The sequence below is a fragment of the Phalacrocorax carbo genome, chromosome 5 (assembly GCF_963921805.1).
Source record: "Phalacrocorax carbo chromosome 5, bPhaCar2.1, whole genome shotgun sequence".
In the NCBI taxonomy this organism is placed as follows: Eukaryota; Metazoa; Chordata; class Aves; order Suliformes; family Phalacrocoracidae; genus Phalacrocorax; species Phalacrocorax carbo.
Genome location: NC_087517.1, coordinates 22,586,213 through 22,612,510, shown reverse-complemented (window position 1 = coordinate 22,612,510; position 26,298 = coordinate 22,586,213). Strand labels below are relative to the sequence as shown.

General features: G+C 40.3%; 1 protein-coding gene across 3 annotated transcripts in view; it reads left to right on the top strand.

The window, feature by feature from the left end:
• LRP2 (LDL receptor related protein 2) overlaps positions 1-26,298 on the top strand; it is a 138,631-nt gene that overhangs the window by 87,965 nt on the left and 24,368 nt on the right. For all 3 annotated transcript variants that reach the window (XM_064451539.1, XM_064451538.1, XM_064451537.1), the window contains 19 exons: positions 328-453; positions 5,437-5,556; positions 6,384-6,515; positions 7,455-7,656; positions 8,121-8,416; positions 8,925-9,441; positions 11,390-11,542; positions 12,030-12,200; positions 13,462-13,685; positions 14,085-14,262; positions 15,148-15,344; positions 16,889-17,134; positions 18,051-18,179; positions 18,889-19,008; positions 20,704-20,820; positions 21,092-21,208; positions 22,613-22,750; positions 23,536-23,658; positions 24,588-24,716. In XM_064451539.1, the coding sequence (XP_064307609.1) occupies positions 328-453; positions 5,437-5,556; positions 6,384-6,515; positions 7,455-7,656; positions 8,121-8,416; positions 8,925-9,441; positions 11,390-11,542; positions 12,030-12,200; positions 13,462-13,685; positions 14,085-14,262; positions 15,148-15,344; positions 16,889-17,134; positions 18,051-18,179; positions 18,889-19,008; positions 20,704-20,820; positions 21,092-21,208; positions 22,613-22,750; positions 23,536-23,658; positions 24,588-24,716 (3,435 nt within the window). The remainder of the gene's footprint in view (positions 1-327; positions 454-5,436; positions 5,557-6,383; positions 6,516-7,454; positions 7,657-8,120; positions 8,417-8,924; positions 9,442-11,389; positions 11,543-12,029; positions 12,201-13,461; positions 13,686-14,084; positions 14,263-15,147; positions 15,345-16,888; positions 17,135-18,050; positions 18,180-18,888; positions 19,009-20,703; positions 20,821-21,091; positions 21,209-22,612; positions 22,751-23,535; positions 23,659-24,587; positions 24,717-26,298) is intronic.

Sequence of the window (26,298 nt, the reverse complement as noted above, 5' to 3'; positions counted from 1 at the left end):
TGTTAGTCATTTGTAGTTGATCTGATGATTCATATGGTATCAGCTGGCTGCAAATGCAGACATTACGGTGTGAGTACATGCCAATTTACATTCCCTCACCTGCAAGTATTGGCATATGTTTCTTCGAACTTCTTTTTTTGGTCAGAATTTGTGTCAATAAAAGCAATTGTCTAATTGTTTCCATATAGCATGAGCAATATGAGTGCACTTCAGCAAGTGAGTGACATGGGACTCTTTAACAATATTATGGATCTTTCCACGAGATACAGCGTAACAGTATTAAAAAGCTCTAAAGAACTTCTGCTTTTTTCTCCTCCCTCCTTAAAGCGGAGCGCACTTGCCAGTCTGGTTTTACAAAATGTCAAAGCACAAATATCTGCATTCCTCGAACGTATTTGTGTGATGGTGATAACGACTGTGGAGATATGAGTGATGAGAGCCCCACTCACTGTGGTAAGTTTATAGGGCCTAGGTTACTTTTCTTGTACTTCAGAAATTTATTCCACTGCTCTTTACTTTTTGACATAACTCTTCTCAAAACATCTACTCTTGTAATACTGAAGAATTATAAGGTATATGCATTGTATTATTAGCTCTCAGTAGTCTAAATAATCCTTTTATCTAATTAAAGAGCTCATAATAGGAACTAGAGGTCTGTGTGCGGTCGCAGGGCCGTGATCTCATTGCAATCACGGAGACATGGTGGGATAGCTTGCATGACTGGAATGTGGTCATGGATGGCTACAGGCTTTTCGGAAAAGACCATCAAGGTGAGGTGGGGGAGTTGCTCTTTATGTGAGGGAGCAACTGGAATGCATCGAGCTCTGCCTTGGAGTGTGTGCTGGTTTTGGCTGAGAAGGGGTTAATTCTCCTCACTGTGGGGGTCGGCTACCTTTCCAGCTTCCCGCGCTCTGCCGCGTGGCGGGGAGGGGGGGCTGGGAGGGGCGGGGCCATGGTGGTGGCGGCTGACCCTGACTGGTCAATGGCAGGTTCATTCCATACCATGTGACACCATGACCAGTATATTGAGGGGGGGCGGTGGTAGCGCGGAGGCAGCGCGGCGTCGGGTCGGCGGGCGGCGAGCGGCTGCGGCGTGTGTGGTTCGTTTCAGCAGTTGGTTCCCCCTCTCCCCTCCCTTCCCCCCTCCCCCGGGGCTTTGCGCCTCTCGTTGTTCTCCTTTACATTGCATTTCTATTGTTGTTTCTTTTAATTTTAATTATTAAACTGTTCTTATCCCAACCCATGAGCGTTACCCTTCTGATTCTCTCCCCCATCTACTGGTGGGGGAGTGAGCGAGCGACTGTGTGGGCCTGAGCTGCCGGCTAAACCACGACAGAGTGGAAGGAGAACAAGTTGAGAGCTTGAGGGTGAAAATTAAGGGACAGCCAAATATGGGTGACACTGTTGTGGGTGTTTGCTACAGGCCACCTGATCAAGAAGAGGAAGCTGATGAGGAGGCCTTCTACAGACAGCTGGAAGTAGCCTTGCAATTGCAGCCCCTGGTCCTCATGGGGGACTTCAACCACCCTGGTATTTGCTGGAAAAGCAACATGGTGAGCCATGCACGATCCAGAAGGCCCCTGCAGAGCAGCAAGGACAACTTTTTGATGCAAGTGGTGGAGGAGACAACAAGGCGAGATGTGCTGCTCTACCTTATCCTTACAAACAAGGAAGGGCTGGTTGGGGATGTGAGAGTTGGGGGTAGCCTTGGCTGCAGTGACCACGAGATGGTCGAGTTTAGGATCCTGTGAGGTAGAAGCAGGGCTATGAGTCAGGTTACAACCTTGGACATCAGGAGGGCCAACTTTGGCCTCTTCAAAGACCTGCTAGGAAGAATCCCATGGGCTCTGGAAGGTAAGGGGGTCCAAGAGAGCTGGACAGTATTCAAGGACTGCTTCATCTGAGCTCAAAATCAGTGCATCCCCAGGAGGAAGAAGTCAGGCAGAGGAGCCAGGAGACCCGCATGGATGAGCAAAGAGCTTCTAGAGAAACTCAAATGGAAGAGGGAGGTTCACAGTATGCGGAAAAAGGGACTGGCCACTTGGGAGGAATATAGGAATGTTGTCAGGGTATGCAGAGATGCGACGAGGAAGGCCAAGGCCCACTTGGAATTAAATCTGGCGAGGGATGTCAAAGATAACAAGAAGGGCTTCTTTAAATACATCAGCAGTAAAAGGAAGACTGTGGATACAGTGGGCCCACTGCTGAACAAGGAAGGGGCCCTGGCGATGCAGGATGCAGAGAAGGCAGAGTTACTGAATGCCTTCTTTACCTCGGTCTTTACTGCTAAGGCTGGCCCTCAGGCATCTCAGCCCCCAGAGAAGAGAGGGCAAATCAGGAGAAAGGAAGACTTACCATCAATTGAGAAGGATCGGGTCAGAGATCAGCTATGCAAACTGGATCCTTGCAAATCCATGGGCCCTGATGGGATGCACCCACGAGTGCTGAGGGAGATGGCAGATGTTCTTGCTGAGCCACTCTCCATCATTGTTGAAAGGTCGTGGAGGACAGGAGAGGTGCCTGAGGACTGGAGGAAAGCAAATGTCACTCCCATCTTCAAAAAGGGCAAGAAGGAGGACCTGGGGAACTATAGGCCAGTCAGCCTCCCCTCCATCCCTGGAAATGTGGTGGAGCAGTTCATCCTGGAGGTCGTTTCCAGACATGTAGAGGAAAAGAAGGTTATCAGAAACAGTCAGCATGGATTCACCAAGGGAAGATCATGCTTGACCAACCTGATAGCCTTCTGTGATGGCGTGACTGGCTGGGTCAATGAAGGGAGAGCAGTGGATGTTGTCTGCCTTGACTTCAGCGAGGCCTTTGGCACTGACTCCCATAGCATCCTCACAGGCAAGCTAAGGAAGTGTGGGCTGGATGAGTGGACAGTGAGGTGGATTGAGAACTGGCTCAGAAACAGAACTGAGAGGGTTGTGATCAACAGAGCAGAGTCTGGATGGAGGCCTGTCACTAGTGGTGTTCCCCAGGGGTCTGTGCTGGGTCGAGTCCTGTTCAACATATTCATCAATGACCTGGCCGATGGAAGAGAGTGTACCCTCAGCAAGTTTGCTGACGATACCAAGCTGGGAGGAGTGGCTGATACACCAGAAGGCTGTGCTGCCATCCAGCGAGACCTGGATAGGCTGGAGATCTGGACCCAGGGGAACCTCATGAAATTCAACAAGAGCAAGTGCAAGGTCCTGCACCTGGGGAGGAACAACCCCATGCACCAGTACAGGTTGCGGGCTGAACTACTGGAAAGCAGCTCTGTTGAGAAGGACCTGGGAGTACTGGTGGACAACAAGTTGACCATGAGCCAGCACTGTGCCCTTGTGGCCAAGAAGGCCAATGGTATCCTGGGATGTATTAAAAGGAGCATGGCCAGGGTTCTCCTCCCCCTCTACTCTGCCCTGGTGAGACCACATTTGGAGTACTGTGTCCAGTTTTGGGCCCCCCAGTTTAAGGACAGCAAACTGCTTGAGCAAGTCCAGTGGAGAGCTACCAAGATGATCAGGGAACTGGAGCATCTCTCTCATGAGGAAAGGCTGAGAGGCTTGGGTTTGTTCAGCCTGGACAAGAGAAGACTGAGAGGGGATCTTATCAGTGCTTATAAATATCTAAAGGGTGGGTGTCAGGACGATGGGACTGGACTCTTTTCAGTAGTGCCCAATGACAAGACAAGGGGCAATGAGCACAAACAGAAACTCAGGAAGTTCCACCTCAATATGAGGAAAAACTTCTTTCCTGTGAGGGTGCCAGAGCAGTGGCACAGGCTGCCCAGAGCGGTTGTGGAGTCTCCTTCCTTGGAGACGTTCAAAACCCACCTGGATACGTTCCTGTGCCCCGTGCTCTAGGTGTGCCTGCTCAAGTAGGGGGTTTGGACAAGATGATCTCCAGGGGTCCCTTCCAACCCCTATCGTTCTGTGAAAATATTCTGTGAAATAATTTCTGCAACATTTTTATACAGCATTTGAGGGATCATTCCTTTTGGTTATTCTGCTCTGTATTCTTTATGGTTTTACAAGGTAATCGGCACTTAAGTATTAAAGTGAGTTGTTTTTGTTCTGGAACTTTAACAGTAGAATATTTTTCCTTCTAGTCAAATGAAATTGAATACAGTCTCAGATATAATTTCTTTTAGCTCTTTCATCTAGTTATGTATGCCTTAGCATATGATTCATTGTTCATTGTAGCTTCCAATTATTGCATAAAATTGTCTAGTTTTCAGTCAGCCTTAATTACAAAACAGCTTATTTTGCTAGTACAGACAATTGTGTTAGGTAGTAGTTAGACAGAACTTTTCACATACAAAATGTTTTGGATTAGTTTATAAATGTAATAGATACTTTCAGGTAATGAATGATTTTTAATATTGCCTGAGTGGATTATTTTTCACTTTCACTACTTTTTCTAAAGGTACTTGCCTTGAATTACCTATGTCACAATTTTTCTAAAATGTGAGTTCATTTTTTCTAGCCAGTGGCCACTTTTATCTATGGACCCCTACATGTCAAAAATATGTGGTGCTATATACAGACATAGTGAGTCTTGTGCTGCTCATGAAAGGTGCTTTGACCCTTCTACTGTTTATGTCCCAGCAGTACTGCTGAGTTACTTAAATTGAGAAGTGGTGAAGGGCAAGAAGGAAGGAGAGAAAGGGAGAATGGGAGATGAAAGAAGCCCCAAGGCATTAATGAGCAATGTGTTAATTGCCTTTGATTTTCATCATTATAGGCACATGGAAAAGCAAGTTAAAAGGCCAGACTAGGTTCTTTTTGGTATCTTGAAACCATCAGAGGGTACAGGAAAATATCAGTAACTACTGAAGGAATTGTCAAACCCTCTCTTGCCAGCATCAAGGGGCTCAGCCAAAGTGCAGAAGGAATATTTGCAGCATGCTTAGCTGGAACTATTCAGTATTACAGTTTGTTCTTCACTGCCATTAAGAAAAGATTCCTACCTGCAAGTGAAGAAAAATCGGTGGGAGAACAAGGAGAGCTTTATCTGCTATGAGATATTACTTCCTTACTGCACATTTTGATTCATTGTAAAGCATGGAGTCTTGCTACTGCCTGGTTTGGGCACTGGAAAAATGAGTATATTGGACTGTGGTCATTTTCTTGTGAACAAATCTCAAGTATAAACGTAGAACATATTTACAGTTGCTGCGTGCAATCCTATTTCCAGGGCAAATTCTGTCTACTTGTTAGCTGATATGTATACCCAAGGAGGGAATTAAGCCCATTTTTTGCATACAAAGATCAAGCTATTTTGTACAATGAACTCTTTGTAGATACGCTGTGAGAAGACATCCTTCCTAGCATAATTTTTTCTCTTTCTTTTTTTGGGGTCTGTAATATTTTTGTGTAACATGGACTCAAAACCAACTTAAAACAAGATAACAGAAAGAAAGAAGTCATATATAGTATTTTTTTCTTCCAGTCTCACTGACCTGCACAAATAGTGAGTTTCGCTGTACATCGGGGCGTTGTATTCCTGCTCATTGGTACTGTGATCAAGGAATAGACTGTGCTGATGGTTCTGATGAACCTGCCTCTTGTGGTAAGTTTACACTCAGAAGATACAACACGATGAGTTATTGAAAATCAGTAGTTTCCCTTGTAGACAGCAACTTGAATCCAGACTAGGTGGAAAATAAGGTTCTTCTGATGTTTATTCACTAACTCTAAATAATCCGAGTCACTGAGTAATTCAGGTCTTAGATACTTAAAGCAGTGTATGGAATATGAAGGCTTTTAATTGCCACAATTGATTGCTCTTAATGTGATTACTCTTAATGTATAATCTCCTGTCTCTTTATAAGACTGTGATGGTGGTGAATCAAGTGATGAAAAGTAGCAACTATTTTGATATTTTTGGCTGTACAGTAAGTGTGTGTGCAATATTGCATTTGGGGAAAAAAGGCATGTGGGATGTAGAGGAACACTGTTGACACAGTGTGAGGTAGAGTATCATAGTGTTACAATAAGCAAATCCTGTATGTATAATAGAAACTGATGGTAATAAGCAGCGGAGAGGGGAAGAAGGTGAAAAGAAGTAATCTCCAGGAGGAGGAGGAGGGGCTAACTGAAGTCACTGAGAATTACTATTACAACACAGTCATCATTCTCACTGTAAAAGTTGCCATAACACAAGGCAGAACAGATTCTTCTATGATTTAAGCAGGGCTGATACCTCACTTTGCACATTGCTGGAGTTACACCTTTAGCTTAAGAAAATGTATTGCAGCTTATACCTTAACCATCTTACACTTAAGCTTCTGTTTTATATTTCACTATAATAAGATTCTCCCTAAAATACCCTCCTCAGTAGATTTTCATGGGAGTGCACGTCAGCTTAACAAGCAGAGTGTTTGTGTTATTTTTAAGTGCCCCAGCTGCGGACTTGTTCAAGCGACCAGTTCAGATGTGATGATGGCAGATGTATCCCAGCAACATGGATCTGTGATGGTGATAATGACTGTGGGGATATGAGTGATGAGGATCAAAGACATAATTGTGGTAGGTGTTTAATGCAAATAGATACTGCACTTTGTTTGTTTGTCCTCTGGGGATTTTTTAGAAAACAAATAACCAGCCTTCAAACTCCCACACTCTGCCAATTTTTCTATCCATAAAGGTGCACACTAAGATTGAGGTATACTCTTCCTGTACTTTCATTTTCATTATATTGAATTAAAATTGAATATTTTACTGTTTAAAAAAAAATTGTTTTAAGTTTGCAATTACTATTCTTTGAATTGTTGAGTTCAAATGGAGATGTAGTTAACCTGGGTTGTTGTATGATCTGGGCAGCATTTGCAGCTTCAGTGGAGATTGATACTCCCTGATTGTCACGCACTACATCTTGTGCATATTTATAACTGTATGGTTTTGGCATAATTTCTTCAAAAATTAGTGAGCAAAATAAGTGTGGCTGTTTAGAGGGTGAACAAAGGGAAGAAGGTTCACCAAGCCTCTGGCCCTGCTCCTTCATTCTTTTAACAGCAGCTGGATACACTTGCAGTCCTTGCCCTTTTTAACTGCAATGGTGCTCTCCCTGGAGCACAGAATACCTTGAAGACAGCAGGGGATAGAGAGCCTAGACCTATCACCTGTTCAGCTCCCAGAAAAACTGGCCAGATGTGTGAAAAGCTTATACTGAGAATCCAACAAGATCCAGAGTTCTGCACATGCCAGCATTGCCTAAGGAATCCTAAAGTGCATTGGCTCCCAGTCAGCCTCCATGAAGAGCAATGCCCAGTGAAAATCAGTGGGGATGTGTATGAGATTTGTATATGAGAGGGTGCAGTGGTATCTATCTCTGCATGTGCAGCAGAGCATGGCTGTATTGTGGATTTTGGGTGGATATCTAGGCTCTGTGTGTGTGCGTTCAACGGGGGAGGGTGTTTCACACACGGAGTATAACTTGGTGTGTCAGCAAACATGCTTTTCTTTCAGCAAGCCGCAACTGCACAGCAGCAGAGTTCACATGCACCAACAATCGACCCCCACTAAGGAGGTGCATTCCTCGGGCATGGATTTGTGATGGTGATGCTGACTGCAGTGATGCATTTGATGAACACCAGAACTGCACACGAAGATCTTGCACAGAAAATGAGTTTACTTGTAGCAATGGCTTGTGCATCCGAAATGCATATAGGTTTGTAACTACCTGAGCTGCTACAGAAATTCTCAAAAATTGCTTCAAGTGAAGGAGCTAGGTCAACCTTATTTCACACTACTTAGTTGATAAGTAGATCTGCGTATTGTAATGAAACTATTTATCTGCTCTGTATTCATGTGTTATTTTTAACTTGAAAATACTCCGGAATTTTCTCTGTTAATATCCTCATGAGTGCTCACCATTAGTATTTAATAATTTTTATTGTGCCTAGTAACCTCTCCTGGGGTGATTCTGTTCAGTTTGTAATGCATATGGGGAATACAAGGTGCCACAGGATCAGAGTCTATATAATATGACCCTGATTTCTGAAAGTCTCTTCAATGGAGCCAATAACATTTGACCTTCTTTGGAAATCAGGAGATGGATAGAGAATCTATCCATCTGCCCTAGAGATAGTGATTGCCTTCTTATATTTGAAAAAAGTGTTTATTCTTCTTCAGATGTGACAGGCGGAATGACTGTGGTGACAGCAGTGATGAAAGGGGATGCATCTATGAACCATGTCAACAGCACCAGTTTACTTGTCAGAATGGGCGCTGCATTTCAAAGGCCTACATCTGTGATGGGGATAATGACTGTGGTGATGAATCTGATGAGCTGGAACATCTCTGTAGTACACCAGAAGCGACGTGCTCTCCCCATCATTTTAAATGTGACAATGGAAACTGCATTGAAATGGTTAAAGTCTGCAATCGGTTGGATGATTGCTTAGATAATAGTGATGAAAAAGGATGTGGTATGTGTAGATTTATCTGTACTGTCTTATTTAATTTAAAATGCTTAGGCAGCTTTAAAAAAAACTCTTAAGACAGTTGCTTAATTACCATCATATCTATTCCATGGTTTTCTCTTGGAAGGATTATAAGAAATGTATATATCTGATTTTTTTTAAATTAAATCATACTTTCTATATACTGTTTTAACAAACTGTGAAAATTAGCTAATTTTATAAATTAAATATAGTTTATACTTTGTAATGTATTGCCCTTACATTTCCAAAATCCACCATTCATAAGTGTATAATTTTGCACTCAGTGTGTTTGGTGACAGACCTCAAAGGTGCTAGAATAATTTTATATTGGGTTAGATTCTATTCCGTGCTCCTTTTTTACAGCAGCCCAGATGAATATTCAGTTTTTTCAGGGGGTAGGGGGGAGAGAGAGACAGAGTGAGTAAATTGGAAAGTGACTGCACTATTTTCTCTGCTAGCCAGTTCCTTGAATAGAACTCCTTTCCTTCCCCAGGTATAAATGAATGCAGTGATCCTTCAATCAGCGGATGTGACCATGATTGTACAGACACACTGACAAGTTTCTACTGTTCTTGTCATCCTGGATACAAACTTATGTCTGATAAACGGACTTGTGATGATATTGATGAGTGCAATGAAACTCCATCAGTATGTAGCCAGATTTGTGAGAACACAGCTGGCTCCTACATCTGTAAGTGTGCCCCAGGCTATATCCGGGAGCCTGACGGAAAAAGTTGCCGGCAAAATAGTAATATCTCCCCATACCTTATTTTTAGCAACCGTTACTATCTGAGAAATCTCACAGCAGATGGCCAGTCTTACTCTCTCATTTTGCAAGGACTAAGAAATGTGGTGGCACTGGACTTTGACAGGGTGGAAAAGAGGTTGTACTGGATTGATGTGGGGAGAAAGGTCATTGAACGAATGTTCCTAAATGGAACAAATAAGGAGGCAGTGATAAGTGATGATGTGCCCAACGGGGAAGGTATCGCTGTTGACTGGGTTGGCAGGTAAGAAAATACATCTTCTGTCTTTCTGGGCTACTAAGGAAATTGTGTGTGAGGGAGTGTATTTTAGGGGTTTTTCTTCTACTTTGCATGAAATTCCTGATGAGTGCTGAAATAGTTCTGGATTGTGGATGCAGTGTTTTACAACTGCTCTGGAATTGTTTATCAGCATCTTATACATCAAATAACATTTTTCTTTAATTGCTCTCCTATCTAGTATACTGAGGTTATATCAGTTGCTCTCTCATCGATAATAAATCAGCGTGTATGACCCTTGGGAAAAACTTGTTAGGAAACCATTAATGAATGGGCTAGGCAAGCAAGCAGGTGGGAGGTTACATGTGGCTATGGGGTAGGGATTCTGAGCTTAGGCTCTTCATTCCATTGCTAGCAGTTGTTGGGGTTGGGATGCAGGCTTTGCTTTATGCATAGACAGTATGTTACAACAGGTACCTAGATTCCAATGAAGTAAGTAATAATAAACATTAATGAAATTTAGCTCCTGTATCAATGCAAAGAGCATGTTTCTTTTGCTCTTGAAAATTGCATCTTTGACACTCAGACAACATGATCTACATCATTTGCTGTAATGAGGGCAGTATAAGGGTGAGGTAATTGGAAAGAATTTTGCATTGTCGTAATTTTTTCATTGCCTGCTGTATGTCAAAAAGTAGTCTGATTTAATCCCACAGAAACTCTGTCCTTATGTGATACCCTCTTTGACAGTGTTCTTGGCTGTGTTTCATCAGGTTTTGCTTTCTGAGTGCAGTACTATCAGTGTGGAAAGTTTAAATATTGTGGATCAGACTCTGCAAAATAATGAAAATTGTTCAAAAAGTCACATTTGAAACTTATATGAGACCATTTATAAGAATATGTCAATATAATAGTTTTTATTTTTAAACCACTTTGTCTCTAAACCTAATGATAATTAATGTTGCCATTGGTCCATGATTCATGGAAAGGAGAGGAAGGAAAAGCCTAATTTCAGCCAAAGTGGTCCTTCTGCTCCATTACTAATACAGTTGCTGAATTATTTCAGCTACCATTGCTTATGTCGTCAGTCATTTTTTGTTTAGATGTTTCAGAAAGGGTGAAGGACAATACAGTGGTAGATGGTGTGTTCTGCTCGCTTTCAGTACGGGGAGAGGACTGGAGGATGCCATGAAGTGCAGGTTGGGGGTGACTACCTAATCCTCCTCCCTGGTGGGGGTGGTACTACTCAGGGTGGTGTAGACAGAGACTGTATCTGTCAGGCTATTTCCGGAATGACCCTGTGGATGCTGGAGCTGTGCAGCAATGACCAGCTGTGCAGGCAATTTCAAAGTAGCCTGCTATAATTCCAATTAAATTATATGCTTTGTTTTAAAATCATCGTTTCAGCTTCCGTGATTTCTTTCATTACAGCTGTGTATAATTCCTAGGCAAAGCAATAGAAGTGCTAGAAAATTCTAGGTGAAGTTTAAATTAAGCCATGGAAATGCCTAGGAATTTTCAGGGGAGAACTTGGCAACTGTTCTAATTGTTTGATGAGAGCAGAGGTGGCAGCATGGAACAGATGGTGATTCTCTCCAGTACTTTACAGCCCTAGTTAGTCCATTACACTGCATGTCTGTTTTCCTGCTTCTCTTCGCTGGCCATTTTTGGTAGGAGAGGAAGGGAAGAGAATAAGGGAGGTTTAGGAATTTATAGGCAAATGTCGTTTCATTGCTCAAGTGGGCAACTGCAAGTTTGAATTTGGCACCAATGACTCTGGGTGCAGGAACAGCCGGAGTGAAAAGCCAGTCTGGAGCATGGTATAGAAGAGATGTCAGAACAGTATGTGTATTATTCCCTTACAGTAGATATATTGCTTCTAGGAGAAAAAGCTTGTGAAATTTAAGATGGTGTGAAGCAAAAGAAACCAAAAAAAGTAAATAAGATTAAATAAATTAACTCTAAAACATTTCAGGAAATTGTACTGGGTGGATGCCTACAAAGATTGTCTCTATGTCTCTGAACTTGATGGAAGATTCCGGAAAAAACTGGTGGATCGGTGTGTGGATGCCAACAACACTTTCTGCTTTCAGTACCCCAGAGCAATTGTTGTTCATCCAAAATATGGGTATGACATTTCAAGAGTGCTTTTCCTTTCTTTTGCAAATAGTCTTGCGCTGTCTCTGAAAATCTGAATTAAATTTTGGCTGCCTGCACTTAGATTTGTGTGGCATTAGATCTTAGTTGCAGCTTAGGAAAAATAGTAGCTTGCCTTTCATAGGTATATATGCAGGGCTGTCAGATATCACTGAAAGGGGAATTTGGTTCCATGTGGACAAGGAAGTTTTGATTGCAAGGCTAAAAATGTTAATAGACGTGTGTGTGGTTTGATAGAAGTATGTGCTAGGGCTGCCGTTGCATTCTTTAAAGACAATTGTGATGACACAGTTGTCTGCTGTAGCAGTTAAAGTAACAAACATATTAACCTTTTTCTTATCTTCCTCAGTGTCTGCTTTAGTTTTGTTGCAGGAAATACTATATTTGAGGTATGGGTTCTAATATTTACTTCAGCGTATTTTTACTGCAATCCTAATTATATTTATTTATTTGAACAGACAGATTTACTGGACAGACTGGGCAGATCGAGCCTATATTGGACGAGCAGGCATGGATGGCAAGGAGAAGACGGTGATTATCTCTACAAAGTTAGAGTGGCCTAATGGACTCACCATAGATTACACCAATGACAAGCTCTACTGGGCAGATGCCCATCTAAATTACATTGAGTACGTACACAGAAGAGAATAAAACAACTGAATAGTTGCTTATGTCAGATTGCAGCTTTTATAGATGCTGTAAGCATCTTAAGTATTTCTACCTACTTACTCTCTAGGAACCCAGAGTCAGAAAGTCTGGAGTAGTAGGCAATATGAATCGCTAGATTACACAGTAGCTTGGTTCCTATATTTGCTTCCTAGGTCCCATTGGAAGTGGTACAAACATATATAGTGAAAAGATTCACAGTCTGTACTGAAATATGCAACTTCTCAAGGTGTACAGCCTGAACCAAAGTAAAATGAATTAAACCCACTGTTTTTTCTGATTCTCTTGTTTCTGCCTATAGATAAGATTTGAGCTGTAACTAAACTAGTTATGTGCTAATAAAATAGTGTACAAATAATTAGAAGATGTCTGAATGTATGTACATTGATACAACATGGAATTTCCTGTTAGTATGTGTTTTTTTTTTTTAAAAACAATCTATTAATTGCTTCTAGGACACTTCCACTTAAATATCAGTAAAAATTAATAACTAGCATTCTGATTCCTGTCAAGGCATTGAAATACTTTAAAAACAATCCTTTGCATTTATATTAGTATTTATATTTGTATTCATATTTACAAGTACTATATTTCCTTCTGTTCTTTACATTCATCCTTCGGGCAGCCTTTTCTATGCTGAAGTCTTAATGTCTTTTAAAAATATATATTAATTATATGTATGTTTCTCTTTTTCTTTTTCTCTCTTGTATCTCATAATTTTCCCTATAGCAAGGTGATAGTAAAAATATAAGATCTTATTAAAGTTACCTCATCAGAGGAGGCTGTAAAACAGAGAGACATGTAAAATTTAGGAATATAGGAGGCCTACTATTGTCTTAAGTGTTCTGTTATTAGCAGTCTGAATGATCCAGGCAAGCTAATCTCCCATGTGACAAAAATAACTTGCTTAAGTAAGGCAGTGCATGTGCAAACTTTCATTGGACTAGCTGATATGCTTCTGTGGGTAGATCATAGGATCTATGACACTTCAGTGGAGGTTTCTCTATTCCATTTATTTGCCTAAAATAACGTGTTCTACTTTCCTGCATATCTTAAAATTAATTCACTGAGGACGGTGTTCTATCATTAGGGACTAAAGAATCTGCAGTTCCTCATCGCATGATCATGATCACCAATAATGAAGTACCATAAGCATATGTAATAAAGATGTGAAGATGTTTTAACATTTATCTGAATGTTTTGCACATATTTTTTTTTGTGTAGGTACTCTGACCTGGATGGACATCATCGTCACACAGTATATGATGGGACTTTACCTCATCCGTTTGCAATAACAATTTTTGAAGACACGATATATTGGACTGACTGGAACACAAGAACTGTTGAAAAGGGAAATAAATATGATGGATCAGACAGGACTGTTCTTGTGAACACCACACACAGGCCATTTGACATCCATGTTTACCATCCATACAGACAGCCATTTGGTGAGAAAACAGAATTAGATTTACAGCCAGCTGTTATCCAAAAACTTATTTTAAAGCATCCTGAGTGCACTCAGCTTTTGCTTTTGCTGAGAGGAATAAAATGCACCAAGTAAATGTAGGCCTCTATCTGCATTTATAAATTGCATTTTCTTTGAATAGCAATGATTGGAAATGCATAATTTTGAATTAGTTTCTAAAACGTCATGGCTCAATAGCATGCATTTCCTGTATATGAAATCATACATATTTCTCTCACTAAGTGCCAACTTATCTAGGTTTTGTTTTTCAACTTATAACATTTAAGCTTTCAATACAGTATTAGATGAGTCTGTTGTAGATTGAGACCTTTGTGTCCTGGGATTTGCAAAGTATGTAATACTTATTATTCTCTTTTACCAGTTAATAATCCTTGTGGCACCAACAATGGTGGTTGTTCCCATCTTTGTCTAATAAAAGCTGGTGGTCAGGCTTATTCCTGTGAATGTCCCGATAACTTCATGATAGTACGGTTTGGCAATACAGCCCATTGCCTTCCAATGTGCTCTAGCACCCAGTTTCTCTGTGCAGACACTGAGAGGTAAGTCACTGCTTTTTAAGGATATATTTTAAAATTTAGTCCCTCCAAAAGGGTGTGAAATTAGGAATTCCTTCTGCTCTCACTGTGAGTTTGTGGTGTGCTTGCAAAGACAAAGCCAGGACCAGGCTTCCATTTTGGAAAAGTACTTCTAGGCTCATAGATTAAATAGTATTTTTTTTCTTTTTTTCTTGTTATATTACATTGCTAATGTAGCAAAATTTGGGTTGTTAGAAGCACGTACCTCCAGAAACCATGTCCAGTTGAATTCACAAACCTGGAACCTTCTCTTACTTTTTGCATATCTTTTACAATGTATCTGTCTCTGCGGTCTGCCAGTGGCCCAGGAAATCCGTTTAGCTGATGTGGTGGCACATTTCTAACCCTCTTTCTGAGTCAGTGGAGGTGGAGGGAGAGGAATGGTGATATAAGTGCTGCTGTGCTGATATTGTATCACTCTGGAGCCTGTGAGGCAGATGTGCTTATTGAGTGACCTTCTGAAGCAGTGTTACAATGATAATCCCTAGTGAAATTCTTGTGCCAAAGTTCAGGTGAATTATTAAAATGTTATCTTATTAAAAATCCTGTTGAAGATTGATATAAAAAGCATGAGAGATGGTTACCACAAATATACATAAAAATTAAATCCATATTAATTTGCTGTGAACTTCCTTCTAGAAGCCTACCAATATAATCTGTTTCTGGTGACAGTATTCTGGCATATTTTGTTAACATTTCACATATGAAACAGAAGATGTGAAATTCAAGATGTCCTGGAAGTTTCAAGAAATAACACTGAGACAAGACTGTCTTGTGTGCTGTAAAAGGATGGTTGTATATCTGTAGAGACATATCTTCAACAAAGAAAACATTGTTTTCTCTTTGTAGGTGTATTCCTATCTGGTGGAAATGTGATGGACAGAGGGACTGTCGAGATGGCTCTGATGAGCCCCCTACCTGTCCACACCGATACTGTCCTGTTGGTCAGTTCCAGTGTAGTGATGGGAACTGCACAAGTCCACATTTCTTGTGCAATACCCAGCCAGATTGCCATGACAGATCAGATGAAGATCCTGTACTTTGTGGTATGTTACAACTAAATAAATTTAAGTGTTTTGCCAGAACAAAATGTGTAAACTCTATATACATTTCAGAACCATTACTCATTTTTCACAGATGAAAATGGGAGATAGACAGATGCAGTCATTTCTAGTCTTGCACCTGCTAGAGTAGTTCACCTCAGTGCAGAAGCAGGGTAAAGGAGAGCAAAAATGTACTATATCAAAGCATAAACATTTTTTATACCTTTGAGACAGACTTGCGTTGGTGTAAATTACAATCTGAGGTATAAAATACTAGAAGCAGGACCCATTTTGTTCTGTGGTGAGTATGAGGAATATAAGGCTTCCTAATGCCCAGTTCAATCCACCAGGTATGCTAATTTTCCCTGTATTCTAGAGCTTTGCGTGATGGACAAAATTATTTCACCCTCTGCATTGTACAAAATCCAGTGCATATGGGAAGATTTGTTTTCGAGAGCTGTTTGTTATGGCAGTATTTTAGAAATATAGCCCAATTAGGCTTGTGGAATACTGTTATTTCCTTAAAAAACAGTTTTGTTCTACATACTTACGTCTAATTTAAAAAAGCACACCCTTAGTTCTCTTTTTGTAAATAATGTAGTCCTGGCATTTGCATAAAGGGGACATGGAGGGAGGGAAAGGAGCATGGTTGTAATTGATAGTTTCATTGCCTTCCATTAGCAAAGTGGTTCTAACAATGACAGAAGTAAATGAAATGTCAATTTTACCTGAGTTTCAAATAGCTAAGCTCTTAAGTGTGGCACAGGGGAATATTAAATAAATGTGGCAGCTGCATAATCTGTCACCAGTTTTAAGGTACCAGGTACGATAAAAGTCAGTTTAGGTATATATAATTCTTTCTGCTCATCATCTTGTGCATGGGAATGGAATCCTTTAGTCTAGAAAATGCATGGAAATCATAATATACTGTTTCCTCTTGAACAGTTTGGCAGTATATGTGAAAAAGTAGTAGGGTGGTGTCCAGTAAGTCATACAAACTCTGGAACGGGAGACCTAGGTTGACCGCTGTTTTCATAGTTTGCCAACACTTCTGACATCAGCTTCCAGTGCTCTGCCCTTTGTAAACAGAGGCAGTACATTTATAGGTTATGAAGCTGTTATTAGAATGGTCTTCTGCTAAGTTTTCTGACATGTTCATTCATAGTCAGAGGAACAGGCTCATCAGGCAATGTATATCTAAATTGGTAGCCTGGCCAGAGCTCTGCTACGAAGTGTCTGTGAGCCTCTGCCTCAATCATGTTTGAATGCTGGGTTTGTTCCCCTCTGCTTTAGGAGAAGATAGCATCTGTCTTGCTCCTAGAAAAATGTAGAGCCTTAGTGAGCTTGTCTGAAGATGCCTGTGGGAAATGTGCCATGTGACATTAGAAATCTGTACCTTAACTGGTCAAGTAAATTTGATGTTTTAAATTTTTACTGGCTTTCTTTTTAACTTCTGGTGTAGACATGATAACTGCTTAATTGACATAACAGCAGCAGACCATTCCTGTAAGTTACAGTATCTTAACAACAAATTTGTGTTCTTTCAGCTAATCACCAGTGTGAAAGTCATCAGTGGCAGTGCGCCAATAAACGATGTATCCCAGAAGCCTGGCAGTGTGATAGAGAGGATGACTGTGGTGACAACTCGGATGAAGATAGTACTCACTGCGCCAGTAGAACCTGTCCCCCGGGCCAATTTAAATGTGACAATGGCCGTTGCATCCCACAGTCCTGGAAGTGTGATGTGGATGATGATTGTGGCGATAACTCTGATGAGCCATTCCATGAATGCAGTAAGCACATAGCTGTAGTAAGCTGTCTATATTATACCTCACCAAAAGCAGAGCAAACTGCTTTACTTTGCTTTCCTGAGGTTGAAAATTGATTAGAAAGGAGTATTTTCTGCAAGCTAATTGCAGTCATGTAGTAAAGAGTGTTAGAAAACATAGAGGCTGTGTGACAATTTACTACTTCCTTATTCCTGAAGGGGAGAAAGCTTATTTATGCTAGCCAGGTAATCAAGAACTGGCAGTGTCTCACTCACTGCTTGATGCTAGCAGCATCCTAACAACACTTTGTAAAAAGGAGATATGCTGATCCATTGCCTGTGTGGAAGAAGTGAATGCCGGTTCAACAATTTTTACCTTGTTCTACTTTGGAGCATGACACGTCATACTTTTTTACAAAAACAAAGTAAAGTTTCACTTCTTGAAGCTAAAGTTCTTCATTATGATAGGCACATGATTTGAAACAAAAGCTTACAAGGAGAACAAACGCAGAGCACAGTCTAGCCTATGTATAACAGCAGGATTTTCCGAGGTGCTCCACCATGTTTCTGAGTCACTGGCCATCTGGAAGAACTTGTGACCAAGTTTTGCTATCCGAGGACAAGCTGCCTCCTCTGGCTTCCGGGTTTGGGGCTTCTATTACCACTGTTACCAGCCCTAAGTACTTCAGGGAAAAACACACTGATTATCGTTTAAACTTGTCGTGGGTTTGTAGCATATGCAGAATACAAGCAGCATAGATTGGAAGAGTAAAATCAGATACACTTAACGCTTTCTCTTTTACAACACTGAAGTTAGCAGATAGCTCTTTTTAGTAGAAATAATGGACTATAAATCATAACAGATTTTGAAAAGCAGAATAGCAAGGAGGACAGTTTAATGCCTAAGTAACACAACTGATTTTGACAACTGTCTCTTTCAGTGGGGCCTGCTTATCGGTGTGACAATCACACACAATTCAGCTGTAGAACCAACTACCGTTGCATACCGTTGTGGGCAGTGTGCAATGGGAATGACGACTGCAGAGACAACAGTGATGAGCAAGGCTGTGGTATGTTTGGAGAAGGAGGTCGTTTCAACCTAACTTTGTACCTAAAATGTTTCTCCAATTTACAAACACTTTGATTTTCTGAAAGTCTTCAGTAAAAACGCACCTGGGCATATTCTGTTTGATATCAATTAATTACCCTGGTAGTTACTTGTTTTCAGGAAAAATTCTATATGCAGCCGTTCATTGTGCAGCTCACATGTCTACGAGCTGTGAAGATCCGGATTTTATTATTTTGCCCAATATGTCATCAAATGAAACAGGAAATACTTTTACTTGAGCTGAACTATTTTAGACAATTAAAACTGTCAGTGTTTTCTCCATTTACTTAACTTACCTCCTGTGCTGATGAAACAACCAGTATGGGACGTATGATGATGCTTTCCCAGACCCTCGCATTTGTGTTGAAGCCTCTCATCACTTATATGCAAAGCTTAGAGGACATCGGACCACTATATCAGAATCAGAAAAGACTTAAAACTGTAACACACCATGAGGTCAAGATGCTCTCCTTTGACAGTACTAAGTTTATCTCTTTGTGTTTCCATCTCAGTTCTATATAGTTATTTCAGCTGTTTTGTAATCACTTCTCTGTTACTTGGCCCAGTCTGTGGCACGAACATCTCTACTTCCATTATCTTCTGTGCATTCCATCTTATCGAAAGACTATCCTAATGTGTGCTGTTTCATTGGCAAACTGTGTACGCTGCAGAGGAGATGACTTGCAGTCCTTTTGGAGATTTCCGTTGTGACAATCATCGATGTATCCCACTGCGCTGGAAGTGTGATGGAGATAATGACTGTGGAGACAACTCTGATGAGCACAACTGCAGTGAGTTCTTCTTTGACTGTCATGATATAGTCCAGCTTTTGACTTAACTATCCTATTTCTTATGAGAATGGGGCAGAGAGCTCTCAACTGCAACCATTCCATTGTTTTACTCTATAGCCTGTCTTTTCTTTGAAATACCACAGTGATGTCACAAGGAAGCATTTTGGATACATAAAACCGCTGATAAATCCAGTCACCACAATAACACAAATACCCTTTTTCCACTAAGAAATTACATTTGAATTCTGCCCTGTGTGCAAACGTAGTACTATATAGTTCCTTAAAGAATGAAAATGGATCTCTTTTTCTGATTTGGAAGAAAATTTCCTGTATAATTCTGTGATGAAACAAAATCCACAATGAGTTTCCTTTTTTCTATGTCACGAGGGACATAGAATGTTTAACATAATTAAAGAGTATTGAGGGGAATGCAGTTTTAATATAATTTAGTTTTAAGGTGGGTTAACCCTGACTGGATGCCCACCAAAGCCGCTTTATCGCTCCCGCTCCTGAGCTGGACAGGGGAGAGAAAATATAACAAAAGGCTTGGGGGTTGAGATAAGGACAGGGAGGGATCACTCACCAATTATTGTCACAGGCAAAACAGACTCGACTTGGGGAAATTAGTTTATTACCAATCATATCAGAGTAAGGTAATGAGAAAAAAAACACTAAATCTTTAAACGCCTTCTTCCTGAACTTAACATTACTCCCAATTTCTCTACCTCCTCTCCCTGAGCAGCGCAGGGGAATGGGGAATGGGGGTTGCGGCCAGTTCATCACATGTTGTTTCTGCTGCTCCTTCCTCCTCAGGAGGAGGAGTCCTCACACTCTTCCCCTGCTCCAGTGTGGGGTCCCTCCCATGGGAGACAGTCCTCCATGCACTTCTCCAACGTGGGTCCTTCCCAAGGGCTACAGTTCTTCACAAACTGCTCCGGTGTGGGTCCCTTCCAAGGGCTGCAGTCCTTCAGGAGCAGACTGCTCCAGCGTGGGTCCCCCACAGGGTCAGAAGTCCTGCCAGCAAACCTGCTCCAGTGTGGGCTCCTCCCTCCACGGGTCCACAGGTCCTGCCAGGAGCCTGCTCCAGCATGGGCTTCCCACGGGGTCACAGCTTCCTTCGGGCATCCACCTGCTCTGGTGTGGGGTCCTCCATGGGCTGCAGGTGGATATCTGCTCTACCGTTAACCTCCATGGGCTGCAGGGGCACAGCCTGCCTCACCATGGTCTTCACCATGGACTGCAGGGGAATCTCTGCTCTGGCACCCAGAGCACCTCCTCCCCTTCCTTCTTCACTGACCTGGGTGTCTACAGGGTTTTTCTTCTCATATTCTCACTCCTCTCTCCAGCTGCAATTGTGCAGGTTTTTTTTTTCCCCTGTTTTATTTTTTTGTTTCCCCTTCTTAAATATGTTATCCCAGAGGTGCTACCACTGTCACTGATGAGCTCAACCTTGGCTGGCGGCGGGTCCATCTTGGAGCCAGCTGGCACTGGCTCGGTCAGACGTGGGGGAAGCTTCTAGCAGATTCTCACAGAATCCACCCCTGTAGCTCCCGGCTATCAAAACCTTGCCACGTGAACCCAATACAAGCATGTGATCTGTCCATATTACTTTTGTCTGGTTTAATGAGACAGGTGTGGATGTTTAAGTCTACATCTAGGTAACTTTTCATATTTGTACATTAATTTTAAATAAAGGTCCTCGTGAATGCACAGAAAGTGAATACCGTTGTGACAATTTGCACTGCATTCCTTCCCGGTGGATTTGTGATCATGATGATGACTGTGAAGACAATTCAGATGAACGTGACTGTGGTGTGTATTGTCTGGATGCTACTTCTTACATGTTCACACTTCTGTTTCTGATGTGATAAACTATTCTGCAAAATGATCTTTTGTGGGAAGCATCTTTAATGGCATAATGTTGACAGGATCACTTCAGTCATTCCACCAAAAGTCAAGGATATCACAGTTTTAATGGTCTGGGATTTTGCAGTCTTTTTTAGGATGTTGTTCTCAAAAAGTAAACACTTTATCTGGATTTGAATAGGAAGACATTTCAACAGTTACTTCTGAATCTTTTCAGAGCTGAGGACCTGCCACCCAGGTTATTTCCAGTGTGATAGTGGACACTGTGTTGCAGAGCGGTTCAGATGTGATGGAAATGCAGACTGCCTTGATTTCTCTGATGAAGCAGCTTGTCGTGAGTTTCAAGCTTTGCAATTGGTGCTTGTTGAGCTCACTTCCAGAAAGATTTACTGTTTTCTCTCTTTAAGTGAGATGACTCCTTAGAGGTATAGAATTCTGCACCACTCAGTGATGTCAGTAAAAGTTCAGGATAATACTTTGAATCGGCTTTTTAATATAATGATGGGTTGCTGTCTTAGGACAGCACATTCCTAATGCTAGGAAATTAATATGTTTACAAAGTCCAGCAGAAGATACACATCTGATCAAATTAAAATTTCTAACTACCCCTTGGACACTGCAAGATCCACTGTTTCAGTTGTACCATATCCTAACAAGGTTGTGTAATGGGATTGGTTTTTTATAGTGCTTAAAATTGTGTGTAGTTTACTTAAAGTGCTAGTGAAGCCAAGGAAGTAAAATACTTCTCTGTCTTCCTTCTGTATATTGATCTACTGTGAAGAAATGTCTGTACGCTGTAGCTTGTACGGAGCTACAGCTCTAGCTGTTTACGCAGAAAGCATTGTACCCGGTCAGAATGAAAATATCACCTCTGTGCTCTATCTATGATAACTGACATTGGCTTTTTAGGTGATATCAAAGTGTTGGTTCTGCCTTACACATTCAAATGATTTTCGGCTTCAGTACTCAGGAGAATTCCTTTCTCTTTATGCTGGTATAAGGGCAGTTCTGTACATCTTTCTGTGTACCTAATTTTAACACTTGTGCTTTAAGTAAGAAGGGGCATCTGCGCAGTAGGACCTTTACTTTTCTGATGGTAACTGCATCCTGGAATGTACATTGCAATATTAATCTTTCAGAACCTGAGTTACAGAACATTTGGCCCTTCTTAAAGGGAGGAAAAAGTGTATGAGAAGCCATTGGAAGGGTAATGGCATAATTTATTTATGTAGGTTGGAAGAGTCGAATTTTTGGTTTCTCTTTGCTCTAGTTCAATTTTTTTCAGTTTTTAGAGAATCTGGATTTTTTTTTTTTTACTATACCAACGTCAGTCCTTTTGGATTGAGATATCTTAGTCTTCAGTCTAGACATCTTCTTCAGTCATTCACATTTGGTGCCAGTGATTTTATTTACCTTTATTACTGAACTAGATTTGTCAGTAATAAATTCAAGTAGCATTTGTTAAATTAAAGACAGTTTATTTTTAAAAGCTTCTGGGAATAACTTATGTTGTTTCACTATTAATTCAAACCTGAATTAATTATGTTATAGCTACCAAGAAGTCCTCAATCCTTGCAGTCTGTTGCTGCTGTAGATCTTTACAGTGCTTTGTATTATATCTCCTACAATGTAGAGAAGCGTATTGAAAAATTAATATAGGGTTGGGCTGAATATTTTTCAGGAAAACCTGAAATTCTCGTTGTAAATGTGAATGTCATAATAATTTTCTTTTCTTCAGCAACACGGTATCCTAATGGTACCTACTGTCCGCCCATGCTGTTTGAATGTAAAAACCATGTCTGTATCCAGCCATACTGGAAATGTGATGGTGATAATGACTGTGGAGATGACTCTGATGAAGAACTTCACCTTTGCTGTAAGAGATAAAAATGATATTCAAATCAACAGTATGCATAAAAAATTTCTAATTACAATAGAGACAACAATTAGAAATAAATTTTGAATATTTTCTTTTTGCTGAAGATTCTCACAGACTTAATTCAGGATGAGTGCTAAGAATTTTTCTTCATATGCAAGTTCATTTCATTTGCCTACAGGTTGTTTCTCACTGCTTTGCAGATGTTTGTGTATATGGTTATAAAAGCAGGGAGAAACATATCAGAGAAATAAGAACACTATTTCACATTTTCAAGTTGGTTATCTAAAATAAGAGCATCAGTTTGCAATTAAAGGTTAATTCAGATAACGTATCTTCCCAAAGGTGCTGAGGTTTTAAAGCTGTCAGTATAGTTGGAACACCTTTGTAAATATGGTTGAGGAGTCCTGACGTTAGCTCTTAAAATGAGGTGTTGGAAGTGCTACTTGAACGATTTTTGTCAGTTATGCACTATATAGCCACTTAAATAGCATGTTGGATTTTCAGTTTACTTCATAAACAAATCTAGAAACCTCAGTGTTATATATAATCATAAGATATGCCTTTGGCCAAAGATGATGTACTGTCTTCTGACAAAAAATGCGTAGTGTCCTAACATACAATCACCAACATGTGGACAAAATATTCTTTTGGCTCTTAATGCCTCCGCACCTTTTAAAATATAGGAAACATATAAATGTTACCAGATAAAACTGATTGGGATAATTTGTGACTCAATGGCATGAAGTATCAAAGTGTGGCTGACTTGATCTCTGTGATTTCAGTGGATATTGCTTGCGAATCTCCATTCCGTTTCCGGTGTGAAAACAATCGCTGTATATACAGTCATGAGCTGTGCAACCAGGAGGATGACTGTGGAGATGGAAGTGATGAGAAAGAGGAACGCTGTATGTTTACACAAAATTGAGTAGCAAATTCTGTAATTGTGATGTGCTTAATGTTTTATAATACCAAAGGACTATGCAAATGTTAAAATTAATCATAAATGATGAAAACTGGAGCTCAGTACAAAATAATTTGAACGATTATTGGTACTACGTATTTGCAGCTCTCCCTACAAGTAGCAAAAATCGGCAAACATTTGTCTGAAAAGTACAGAGCCTGATTTCCAAAATCATATCATATTTTATTATGAGCAGCAGCTAAATTGTGTCAACTTATTATGAGCTCCTCTTAAAATAAGGAAGAAGAAAAAGTTTGGCTGTATTGTAAAATAAGGGTGGGATGGATAGCTGGGACTTTTAAAATAGAGAAATGGGTATTCTGGATTTGTGGCACTGTTACGCACATAGAAACTGTATTGATATTTAGGCCCAAATCTTGCAGAAGCTATTCAATAAGTTTTTCCCCTCAGATATCTTATGTAGTTCTCATTGACTATGTTGATTTTTATATTATCAAGTTTAATCATATTTTTGTTTGCTTAATGATACTGTTTGCGGGCTTTATTGGACAATATTCTTAAAGTTAATAGTTTACGAATATCTCAATCTCTTGAAGTCTTCAGTAGATGTATGAATATTGTTTAAGTGTATTAATAGATTTGAGCTATTAAAAAGAAAGTTCAATCAACTATTAACAAGAATAATTTTCCTTCTGTCTTTATAAAATGGTGGGACTTCTTTCAGTTCATGGGGATGTGACTAGAAGTCAGGAGGCCCAGTTGTAGTTTTAGATTTACTACAGACTTCCAAGTCACTCTCGTGGTTATTTTACCAGATTGCATCAGCTTCCTTATTAGAAATGTGCAATAGTGCTGTCTGTTGGCACTGTGTAGCTGAAACTGTGACAGAGGAGTATCTCTTCTTGACTGTAGGTAGAGAACCAACCCCAAGACCTTGTACAACTGAAGAATTCAAGTGCAGTAATGGAAATTGCATTCCTCTACATTACGTCTGTGACAATTATGATGACTGTGGAGACCATTTTGATGAAATGGGCTGCAGTAAGTAATAATATCAATAGAATACAAAATTACAGTGCTAGTGAAATAAAAATTTCTGAAAATGATAAGGATACATGTTTCTTCTTGAATAGCACACTAAGTAGTATTGTTTTTTAATTAGCCTGTGCTGGGATTATACGGTTAACCATGACAATATCTTCTGTTTTCCTTCTTTTAGGGTATTTAAAAGATGTGTAGGTGTGGCACTTAGGGACACGTTTAGTGGGACTTGGCAGTGTTAGGTTTACGGTAGGACTCGCTGATCTTAAAGGTCTATTCCAACCTGAATGATTCTATGATTCTATGAAATTCATTTCTCTGAACAGTCCTTTTTAGGACTTTTTAGGACTTTTTAGGACATTTAGATGCAAAAACTTTGACTTGAACTTTGAGCCAAGAGAGAGTTTTCTCACTGAATCTGGGAAAAAATATAACTCCTAACTTTTTATAGCAATATATAGGCAGCTGTGGAGTGATAATATGAACATGTAATTCTGATTTGTCAGGCTTCGATGGCTTCAAGTAAAAGTGTGCCAAATGATGCACTGGTGATTTACAACCCAGCATGCTTGCAAAACACAAACAACTCAGAAGCCTATAGTGCAATCCATTCAGAAGCAGCCAGTTTCTCTGTTTCAAATACCATCCCAATGATCTTTAGGTAATATAACCTGATGCAAAGACTTGATGAAAATACAAAAGTATAAAAAGGATACGAAACAGTGCAAAACAGTGCAGTCAGTGCTCTACTGTTTTGGGATAGATATGAATACAGATCAGATGGTACCATTTGTAGCCTGCCCAACATCAAATACCTGTGTTATAGAGAAAACAGAATATTTATGCGTGTGTGTGTACAATGAATTTATGCTTCTACATGTATATGAAATTGAGCTGTTTAAACTTAATTTGATCAGCACTGGGATGTGTATGTATAAAGCAGATAATCAGCTTAATGTAATGTCTTTGCCATACATCTGTATCATTTTCTCATGCTCCCTCAATAAATATATACTATCTGTCTTTTCTACTTTGATAACAGATTTGAGTTTGAAAGTACTTTGTGTATATGTAGAGTATGTAAGAATCACTATAATTCTCTGTGTAATTTGAGAAGAGTATAATTCTTATTATCTGTACAGCGTATCTATTATCCCTGACTTGCCTTTTTCATTATAAGCATGTTTTAAAGGGCAGTGCATTCTGTGCAGTGACCTGCTTTGACTTCAGTAGGCTTTAGATTAGGTACGGCATGAACAAACTGTTGTCTTCTCTCTAATTTCCAGATATAAATAATGTAGGGCCTGTGTTGTGCATGATAGCAATTGAGAACACTTTTTGGTTAGCTGATAAGAAAGGGCTGGATAAGAAAGAGGTAGGTTGCCAAAGGTAGGAGTTAGTCAAGTCTCTTAAATAGTTTCTGCAGTTGCTGCAGATTGCTGGTAATGTAGAATGCCATTTCTCTTAAGGAAGGTGAGCTTGGATGGTTATGGCTCTTATCCTGATCTCGTTCACTTACTTCTAGAGGTTAAGCTTCTTAGCTGACAGCTGTCTTGGCCAGTGTTTACCACCCTCTTGTAGG